Source organism: Trematomus bernacchii, unplaced genomic scaffold (assembly GCF_902827165.1).
Source record: "Trematomus bernacchii unplaced genomic scaffold, fTreBer1.1, whole genome shotgun sequence".
NCBI classification, from domain to species: Eukaryota; Metazoa; Chordata; class Actinopteri; order Perciformes; family Nototheniidae; genus Trematomus; species Trematomus bernacchii.
The window spans coordinates 2994702-3005547 of NW_022987801.1; the positions used below are offsets into that span (position 1 = coordinate 2994702).

The following is a 10846-nucleotide window of genomic DNA, read 5'->3' on the forward strand; positions in this document are numbered from 1 at the left end:
TAGGAAGTAATATAACGATTTTATAAAAGGAAGTACCTCAAAGTTGTGCTATGTTTCAACCACTGATTTATACCATCAGAAAGGAGACATAAAACAGAGCTGATAAATGATTACATATTATGTTAATGTTCTTTATCTAGTCAGACATGTCTGGGTGGGTTTGAGTTTGGGGAATATTAAACAATGTAGTTATATCTTGGAAATAGCCTTTTGAACCTGGGGAGTGATTCCTGTCTGTGTTTATTTATTTTATTCACATGCAGAAACATATTGTTCTATAGTTTTAAGCCTTACTAATCATGGTTTAATATCATATGGGCTCGTTAATTATAGAGGCTGCCACTCCATTGCAAACAGCTGTTTCACTCAGTGTTTGTGGAGCCCATTGCAGACAAAAGCACATTTTGTTACAGTGAGTTAGCTGTTGAACAATTTGGATCTAAATGACTGAGTTTGCACAACAGAACCCACAACTGGACAGGTTCAATCCATTTAATTAAGTCTGTTAAACTTTACCTTTTATATCCCGGAGGCACTTTGGCCTTTCACGGCCAATTCAACATTATGCGTCGGACACAGGAAGTCGGACCAAGAAACCACTCTGATTGGCTGTTCAGCTAGCGAATGAGAAGCGAAACGGAAGTGAGGGACGTAAACAAACTATTTAAGAAGGCACACACACAGACGGCTATTCATTTTCATCTCATCGGTTTATTTGTCATCATGGCGATCTGGAATGAAGGAAACGAAGAACTGCTCATCACCTTGATCGAGGAGAGGCCAGCTCTGTACGACATTACAGAGACAAATTACTCGAACCGAGTAGTGAAAACCGGACTCTGGCGAGAGATTGAATCTCAACTTGGTTTCTCAGGTAAGATTCTCCTTTTTCATCAATTGAGCTCTTTAGCAGAAACTGTTGGTTTTGTATTGTTTGCCAGCGTACGTGAAATGTAATTTGTTATTTCAACCTTGTGTTTTGTTGTTATCTTGTTGCTAGCTGTTGCTACTTGTTTGGCACTGCATATAGATATGATTTGGACATGCTAACTAGCCACAATGCTTACATCGTTTATTTGTGTGCTTCAGAGAAAGCGCTGAGGAAGAAGTGGGATTCTCTACGAACCGAGTACAGACAGCTGCGGATCATGACCAGGCTGCAGTTTTTAGAGCCCTACACAAAAAGGAAGGAGAGTACTTCGAACCTCACCATCACGGTAACTATTTTATTTGTTGAGTACAAATAAGTGTTTCTTGCTTCTTTCATTTACAAAAACATTATTTGCATTCATTTGGTGGTTACAGTGGTAAATATAACAATAACAGAATAATATATATATTATTGTATTATAATTATTGATGTGATCATCACCTTAATGTTGCAGCTAATTTAAATTACATTGTATACTGCTGGGTAGCTTATGAAATTCACCATGGGATCAATAACACTTTTATCTTAACCTATAAATAATACATGATAAAATATGTCTTGATTATATTTTGTAGTGTTCTGAATCTTCTAGAAGTACGTTTTAGCATCTGAATAGAGCCATCACAATGTGCCTCTCACACTTGACCACACCCCGAACTAATGGCACACACATTTCAGGGTATTGTTTTGTTATGAATGCTTAGTAAACAGTTTTAAGAAGCCATGGTATTAAATCCAACTAACTGTGAATTTATTTAAAAAAATGTAAGGAACGTCTGGTGGCTGCAGAATCACCCCCCGGTGGCACCAGCAGTGACACCAGCAGTGAAACCTCGACCAGCACCACTGAGGAGTCCTTCCACTCTGATGCTGAGCCGACACCGCTCAGAAAGAGGCCATGCACACTCAGTACTCGAAGGCCTCCGGCAAAGCGCAGGATGATGCAGGAGGAGTCCGTCGTTGAGGCGTCAAAAACATTGCTGGAGAGGATAACAAAAACTCTGGCACAGTTGGCCCCGAGTGGACCTGATGACATACTCGCGGCCCATGCCAAAGTGTTTGAGCACAGACTGCGGCTGTTGCCACCTCATCAGATTAGACCCTTCCTGATTTGCGTGGAAAATTGCTTCTTCGAGCACTTAGAGAAAAATCAAACCTAGTCATTTCACTTGTCTCTAGACAGTTGTCTTCACATGTGACTCGTTTTTTAAAAGTTCACTCATTTTTAAAGATGTGGCTAATTCTTTTTACAGACAGTTGTGGCAATAACATTTTTTTTTGTTGTATTGCATAGTATTTTTATTGTATTGTATTTTTGTTAATTGTTTACTTTTTGTATTGTTTATTTTGATAATAAACCACTTTTTACCGATACTGCAAAATGCAAAACTTTATTTCGTACCTTCATACTACAGCCATTACATAACACAACATAGAATGATTTATTTCTGCTTCAGAGAGCTGAAGTGGAGGAGCTGATTTAAATTACATTATACACTGCTGGGTAGCTTAGGAAATTCACCATGGGATCAATAACATTTTATCTTAACCTATAATAATACATGATAAAATATGTCTTGATTATATTTTGTAGTGTTCTGAATCTTCAAAGTTAAGTGAAGTTATCAAATAAATGTAGCGCAGTATAAAGTACACTGAATGGGAGTGGAGCAGTAGTATAAAATTGCAGGATTAGTCTCAAGTACTTCAACATTGTCCTTAAGTACAGTGTCTAAGTACATGACATACTGTCTACCGCTGTTCTTTGTTCAAGATTGAAATGTAAATGTGCAAGATGGTTTTCTGCCCCTCTATTCACATGTAGCCTTTCAGACGTGATGGTTTCTTCATCATCGAACTGTTGTGGAGCAGAAGTATAAAGTTGCAGGATTAGTCTCAAGTACTTCAACATTGTCCTTAAGTACAGTGTCTAAGTACATGACATACTGTCTACCGCTGTTCTTTGTTCAAGATTGAAATGTAAATGTGCAAGATGGTTTTCTGCCCCTCTATTCACATGTAGCCTTTCAGACGTGATGGTTTCTTCATCATCGAACTGTTGTGGAGCAGAAGTATAAAGTTGCAGGATTAGTCTCAAGTACTTTAACATTGTCCTTAAGTACAGTGTCTAAGTACATGAGATACTGTCTACCGCTGTTCATTTACCTATTGTGAGGTCATCGTCAAACTAGTCACAATGCATTTATTCTGCTTGTCAATTTCAAAATAAAAGTCGTATAAAACTAGTTTCACTCCTGCAAGCGATTTAATTGGATGGAATATTCTAGGACTAGTCGTATGACCATCAAGTAGCCTAAATAAATGCATCAACTAAAACATTGATTTAAAGGTGGGGTAGGTAATTTTGGAGAAGTGCGCTAGAATTTGAAAATACACAGCCGGAAGAAATCTGCTACTTCCTTACAGAGCCCCTCCTCCAACACACACGAACGCGCACATGACCAATGAGGGCACGAGATAAGTTTGTGCACAGATGGAAGGCTGACAGGCAGGTAGGCCATCCAGTTATTTTAGCCGGGCCGGCTAAAATGATTGGTCGTGCTTTTTACAGTACTACGGCTTCCACAGATGACATTTTTTTATGGATTTTTTTTGTCAAAGCACTTAAGATATTCATTGCTATCGGGATGTTAAGAGCATTCCATGGAATATAACAAAAAGTGTATCTCGAGCCGGTTTCTCAAACCTACCTACCCCACCTTTAAGGTCTACTTATTAACTTTTCTGGATCTTCCAACATATCTGACATTTGTCAACTGAGCCATCTCCAAGACAACTGGGCCATCCATTGGAGAAGATTATGGGATGTAGTAGAAAGCACTGGAGACAGAAATTAGTAAGTGGACTTTGAGTTAAAAAGGAGCAAAAAATAGTACTATCATATCGAAACTATTAAGACTATTATAACAAATTGAAAATAAAGACATATTTACACAAGTAGGCTATTAATAGGCAAGATACTGAGAACATTAAATTAAAAATAGGACAAATATTCAGAATGGAGAGCTGTGCACATTTAAAAAGAGGTAGTGTGGAGCAGAGAGGCTAATATATTATCAATAACTTCAAAACGCTGTCACACCAAAGCTCTTAAAGTGGATGAAAACATTGAACAGTAATCATAAACAATGTGCAGGGTTAACATATATATTTTTTCTTTTTATTTCGAATTTAACCGATAAGGACCCACCAGGTGTCACATGAACTTTAAATGTTCTGGAAAGTTCCTTATACAGCTTTAGCCTTTATTTTATCTCATGAAGTCTCAGTGACACACCCTGAACAGTCTGGTGGGTCATGGGCCAGGTCATGTGACTTTGTGTTCCCATAACAACATGTCCAAGATCTCCATGTGCCAGGCTAACACATGTGACATAACAAGCTACATTTCAAAAGCTTTTTGTTGTTGTTGCTAAAGGTCAAATTCAAGCCATTTAAGAATGAAAATGCTTACATAACATGTCCTTTATTACATTTAACCTGTTGTGGAAACATTTATTGATCAAATTGATATGAAACAAATGAGATAAATATCGCTGTGACACTGGTGTCATATCGGGACTTTAACCCTAAACTTTCACAGTAAACCCGGAGTGACATATATGCACAATTAGAAATATGATTATAATCTGCTCCGTTAATTTAGCTGATTAAATTATATTTAGTTAATATATTCTTTATTCTTCAATTCAAAGAATGTTCAAACTAATTTAAACCAAAAAAATCATCCTCATTAATGAAGTTAGGCCTATATAAGAGTTATTTTACCATTAAAGCCCAATGTGACATATGTCACTATAGGGGGGGGGGGGGTTACTTGTCAGAAATGTGTTCTAGGTGGTCTATTTAGTCTAAATGATGTTCCCCTTCATTTCCCCAAAAGTAGACAATGGAAAAAGAGAAATCCCCAACGAGGCGTTCTGGGGCAGCATAGACAGGTATTTTCTGTGTTAGAGTTTTACTCACTACAGGGTGTACTTTGAGGGTTTGTGACTCTGCAGACCGTTTACATGCATAAAAAGCTACATAACACACAAGGGGACGGGTAATAACCGGAAAAGCATGACATGGGACCTTTAACATGAATACACCAACAATAATAAAATGCAATTTAAGTGACATTTGATAAAAGTATCAACACAAACGGGTAAAAATACTGCATTGCATCAGCAAAGGTATCAGCAAATTATATTAAATATAAAATGATTGCTACCAAAGCGTGTGGAAGGAGTTGCTGTTTTTAACTACATTATATAGGGTAAATATACTGTTGATTCATTTAATGTGTAATATATGATCATTTGGTATTTGTAAAATCTTAATCTGCAATGTGATAGCTGTCAGAATAATGTTTGAGAGTAATAAGTATACACTAGTTATGGTACTGCTTTTTTAAAGATCTAGGTATTTTATTGATATTACAGATACATTGCAAATAGAAGAGAAATAAAATATACTCATTATATAAAAGGCAAGGACATTCACTGACAACATGTTATCCATTTAGATTGAAAAGGAGTCTTTCAAATGGTGAGATATTATGATGTGTGTGGTGGTGCAGTGTCACACAGCGGGGGGTTACGTATTGTAACCCTAGTTATATAAACACAGGCGGAGCCCTCTACTGGACTCTATGGGTACTACTCTATCATGCTGTGCGTGCTTTCACCTACTGAATTTACGTAAACGTAGCCGGCCAATCGGGGCGAGCCTACCTGAATGTGCGCGCAGGCCCACAGTATATAAGGCGGCTACAGCCGCCGCCCCACTATCCTATACACTCTTCAGCGAGCGGACTAGGAAAGACAGGGCCTCCAGGTAGAGGGCTCCGCCTGTGTTTATATAACTAGGGTTACAATACGTAACCCCCCGTTATATCTCTCACAGGCTCCGCCCTCTACTGGACTCTATGGGTACAGTGGGCGGAGCCCCGATGTATAAACGCCCTGTCGTCCAACAACATCGACCCACCACACCGTCCCTGACCGGCTTTTGGCTAATATCCACTGCATCCCCACTTCCTCCCATCCGGTTGTAACCGTGGAGAAGTCGGGGCCGCAACTTGGATAAGGCACACTCACACACGCTTACCTCGTGTAGAGTGTGCATGGAAAAAAATTGTGCGGAGACTCCGTCTGGAGCCTACCGCGCACCATGTTCCCCAGGTCCCTCAGGAGCATGGGAAAACATAAGTGCACCACATCCCCCACACTCACACACGCTCCGTGTAGAGTGGGCATGGACAATAGTGAGGAAGGCTCTGCCCATGGCAGGCGGGGAGAGTCACAGCCCGTGTAGAATGTGCACGGACCCCAGTGGGGAGGGCTCTCCCCGCCCGTCCATAGGCATGTGTAATGCACCTGCATAGCCATCCTGTTAGGCGCTTCTTTGAGAGGGCTTTTCCAGCCACACCATCCCCAAAGCACACAAACAGTTGTTCAGTGCGCCTAATGGCAGCCGTGTGCTCTACATAGCATGCTAGCGCACGCCCTGGGCAGAGGAGGTGCAATTTAGCCTCCCTGGCCCCAATATGGGGTGGAAGATTAAAGCCACCTAACTGAATAGCCCTTGATCCGAATGAACTTCTGATACTCTTAGGAGTAAAGGAGTGGTTCGGCCTGAGTGTCGCCCCACTACGGTCACCCCGGATCAAAAGACAACTTGGGTGTACCGACAGAGCGGTCAGCTCGGATACTCTTTTAGCCGAAGTCAAGGCAAGTAGCAATGCTGTCTTCCATGACAGTGCTTTCAGGGAGGAGAGCTCCAGAGGCTCAAATGGTTCTGTGACCAGAACCTCGAGCACCAACGGCAGGTCCCACTGCGGGGCTGAGGCGTGCACTACTGGGCGCTGCCTCCTGACCCCCTGCAAAAACCGCGTCATAAGCGGCTGACTGAAGGCTGACCTGCCTCCAAATCCCTCATGGCAGGACGAAATGGCTGCTGCATACACCTTAATTGTGGAATGAGCCAGCCCCCTGTCCACCAGTATCTGTAAGTGGGTAAGAATAGAGCCCAGCGTGCACGACAGAGGCTCTAGACTCCTTCCTTCACACCATCTCCGGAATCCTGCCCACTTTGGCCTGTAACAAGCTGTGGTGGATTCTGCTCTTGCTGCTTGGATAGTCTGAATAACGTTATCAGACAGCCCCACCTGTCTCAGCCTGTCCCTCTCAGGAGCCAAGCCTGGAGAGGTTGGCCCAGAGTGGGTAACGCCCCTATTGCACCTGCTTCCTGAGACAGCGCTCCCCAGACCTGAGGAATCGCCCAGGGCTGGCCCACCATCATCTGTGTTACCCCCGCATTACCACGGCGCCAGGCGACGATCTGGGGCCACCAGGATGATTGACAGCTGTTCCCGCCTCACCCTCTCCAGGAGGGGGGGGATAAGGTGCAGCGGTGGAAAGGCGTTTAGCAGCTTTCTTGGCCATGGCTCGTGTGCAAATGTGTCGACCCCCAAGGGCGGGTTGTCCCACCGAGCCAGGGAGAACCACAGGGCACAGTGGCTGTTGCGCCGATTGGCGAACAGGTCCACCTCTGCTCTACTGAACTGAGTCCAGACCTGCTTCACCACCTCCGGGTGAAGCCTCCACTCGTCTGGCAGGGGTCCGCCTCTTGACATGAGGTCGGCCCCCCTGTTCTCCTGTCCCGGGATGTGAAGAGCCCTTAGAGACAACACAATCTGTGAAACCCACAGCCACAGGTTCTCTGCTGCGGTCAACCAGGCTATTGAGCGGACTCCGCCCTGCCTGTTGATGTACGCCACTGTGGTGCGGTTGTCGCTCCTTACTAGCACCTGTTTGCCCTGTATTAAGGGTTTGCAGTGCTGTAGGACCAACATCACTGCTTGCAGCTCCAGGAGGTTGCTGTGCCGCCAGAGGCCAGCAACCACCCACAGCCCTTTCTAGACACGTCCCCCCCATCCTGTCACTTTCTTTTTCTTTGAAGCGTCTGTGAAGACTGTGATATAGGAGGTTACCTGCCCCAGTGGAGCTCCCCTCCGCAGCTTCTCTGGGGACCCCCAGAATGGGAGGTTGCTCTCTACTGAGGGGGGGGATGGCCACCAGACGTCGTTTGTGTCTTAAGATCTAAACGAAGGCCGGTAAACCACATCTGCATGCGACGTGCATGCAGCAGTCCGAGTGGCACTACGGAGTGAGCAGCCGTCATGAGACCCAAAGTCTGCATGATGATCAAAGCTGTCACCGTCGCCCCCTGACGCAGCCTGCAGACTGCCCGCAGCAGAGAAGCCTGTCTGCTTTCCGTCAGGGTGACACGTAGTCTGCCTGCATCGAGCATCACCCCCAGATATTCTACCTGCTGGTGAGGTATGGGGGAGCTCTTCTTCCAATTGACCGCAACTTCTTTTTCAACCCAACTTGGTTAGGTGTAGGATCAATTGGGCTGTGTGCAGTATTGCCCATTCCCTGGACCTGGCCATAACTATGAGGTCGTCCCTCATGCCATGGTCCCGCAGCGGTTGCAGCGTCGTGGCTGAACGTGCGTGGGGATAGGGAGTAGCCGAACGGCAGTCTGTTGTACTCGTAGGCTACCCCCTGGAAGGCAAAACGCGAATACTTTCTGTGCTCTTGGAGCAATTTCGCCATGAAAGTAAGCGTTCTTCAGGTCGATGGTTGTGAACCAATCGCCTGGCTGCACCAGTCTCAGTAACTGTTTCATAGTTAACATATGGAACTTCTTGCATGCAATGTGCTGGTTCAGGCATTGAAGATCCAGAATGGGCCTGAATTCTCCTGTCTTCTTGGGAACCAGGAAGTACAGGGAATAATGCCCCTTCTCTCTGACTTGAGAGTGCACATGCTGAGAGGAAACCTCCTCCTGGGATGACAGATGTGCCTCTCTCCTGCCTCTGAACGGAGGAGGGATGCTGCAAAACTGGAGTGAATAACCCAGTCTCAGTGTCCTGTCCATGCGCTCTGTTAATACACCACTGATTTTCCATTCCCCATAACATTGTGTTAGGGGATGTGCAATCAGCTGCGGCACCGCAGCTATGAAGCTGTGGTACTCTCTGGTGGCCCACTCCGCCGCCAAACCCTCCATAAAAGGAAGTTTGACCCATGGGGGGCTGACACAGAAAGGGCCGTTTTTCTATAATGTAGTTTCCACTCAGAGAAAAAAACGGACGATTTTTAACTGAGGTCCCTGAACGCACCACGGCATGCTCCCGTGAGAGCGCGTGCTCCACCATAATGCTGTTTTCTCTTAGAGAGAAATAAGCATTAATCGGAGCTTCTTCTGGCCATGAACGCACCGCGGCCCGCTCTCGGGGGGGGGGCAGCGCGTCGTCATAATGCCGTCTCTTGAAACGGACATTATGGGGAAATGTGGAAAATGTGGAATGTGGAGAGAGATGACTCTTACTCTGGGATAAATGCCATCGTTTTTACTGAATGCATTTTACACACACATATCACTCAAGAACTAGAGTTACACTACGTAACCCACTGTTCTTCTGCGGAGGTCCCTGAACACACCGCGGCCACTCTCACGGGGGGGGGGGCCGCGCATCGTCATAATGCCGTCTCCTTGAAACGGACATTATGGGGAAATGTGGAATGTGGAGAGAGATGACTCTTACTCTGGGATAAATGCCATCGTTTTTACTGAATGCATTTTACACACACATATCACTTTAGAACTAGTTACACTACGTAACGCACTGTTCTTCTGCGGAGGTCCCTGAACGCACCGCGGCCACTCTCACGGGGGCCGCGCCTCATAATGGGTGTCCAATTAACATCGTATGAAAACGGCCTTGCCGATCTCAACGAGACATTATGGGAAAATGTGGAATTGTGGAGAGATATGACTCTTACTCTGGGATAAATGCAATCGTTTTTACTAAATGCATTTTTCACACACACATCACTCCAGAACTAGGGTTACTATATACGTAACCCACCGTTCTTGCAACAGGGCCTCTTTTCGACTTTGGAGCCACAGCTAAGAAGCTGTAGTATTCTCTGGTGGCCTACTCCGCTGCCAAACCTTCCATAAAAGGGAGTTTTGCATGGGGGCTGACACAGAAAAAGGGGCCGATTTTCTACTGAGGTTCTTGAACGCACCGCGGCAGCTCCCGTGGGGCCGCGGCTCTGTCAACTGCCATCTCTTTGAAACGGACATTATGGTGGAAATGTGGAGAGAGATGACTCTTACTCTGGGATAAATGCAATCGTTTTCACTGAATGCATTTCTCACACACACATCACTCCCTTGAACCCGCACAGTGCTTTGACAGCACTACGGTTTATTCCACTCACGTGCACGCGCCCACCTGCTGGCTCCTATACTGGAGTTTACAGAGGGGGCGGGGAGTGTGGGAGAGTGTTCTTTCCGATCCAAAGAGCCCTTCCGTAAACACGGGGGCTCCCAGGAGATCAACACGGTCCTTTTTGAAAAGTGCCATGCGGCGTGATCCCTCACCGGGATACCACACGGCAGACAACGGCGGCGGCCACAATCAAGCTACAAATAATCGCTCTGATCTGGCGAGGTGGGGGCATCTCCAGCAATGAGCGAGATGCCCAACACACCCGTGTTTATCTGCAGTCGCCCTGTCCCGCGGTAGCGTGGCAGAGCTCTTTTCAGCTCCCTGCCCAGCCTGCTGCCCGCTGGGAGCAGCTGCGCTCCGCCGCCATGGTCATCACCTAGGGCGGTGGACCTCCATGGACCGAACCCGGAAGTGCCCGACAACGGCAAACGGAGCCATTCGCCCCGCTGGAATGGCGAACGTGAATGGCACCGCCTCGACCATATCCTGGTCCCCCAAACACTCTAACAGAGGTGGTGGAGATCGGTGCCCGCGATCAAACCAAGGCAGATGGGGCATGGCCGAGATTCCAGTAATGGTGAGTCCATTTTCGTTTCTTCTAA

General features: G+C 45.7%; 1 protein-coding gene across 1 annotated transcript; it reads left to right on the forward strand.

Annotated features, from left to right (window-relative positions):
* Positions 1-536: 536 nt before the first annotated feature.
* Positions 537-2266, forward strand: LOC117498093. Its single transcript, XM_034150163.1, has 3 exons — positions 537-874; positions 1090-1217; positions 1702-2266. Exons 1-3 carry the CDS (start codon positions 625-627, stop codon positions 2089-2091), a joined length of 768 nt encoding a protein of 255 aa, XP_034006054.1. The 5' UTR covers positions 537-624; the 3' UTR covers positions 2092-2266.
* The last annotated feature ends 8580 nt before the right edge of the window (positions 2267-10846 follow it).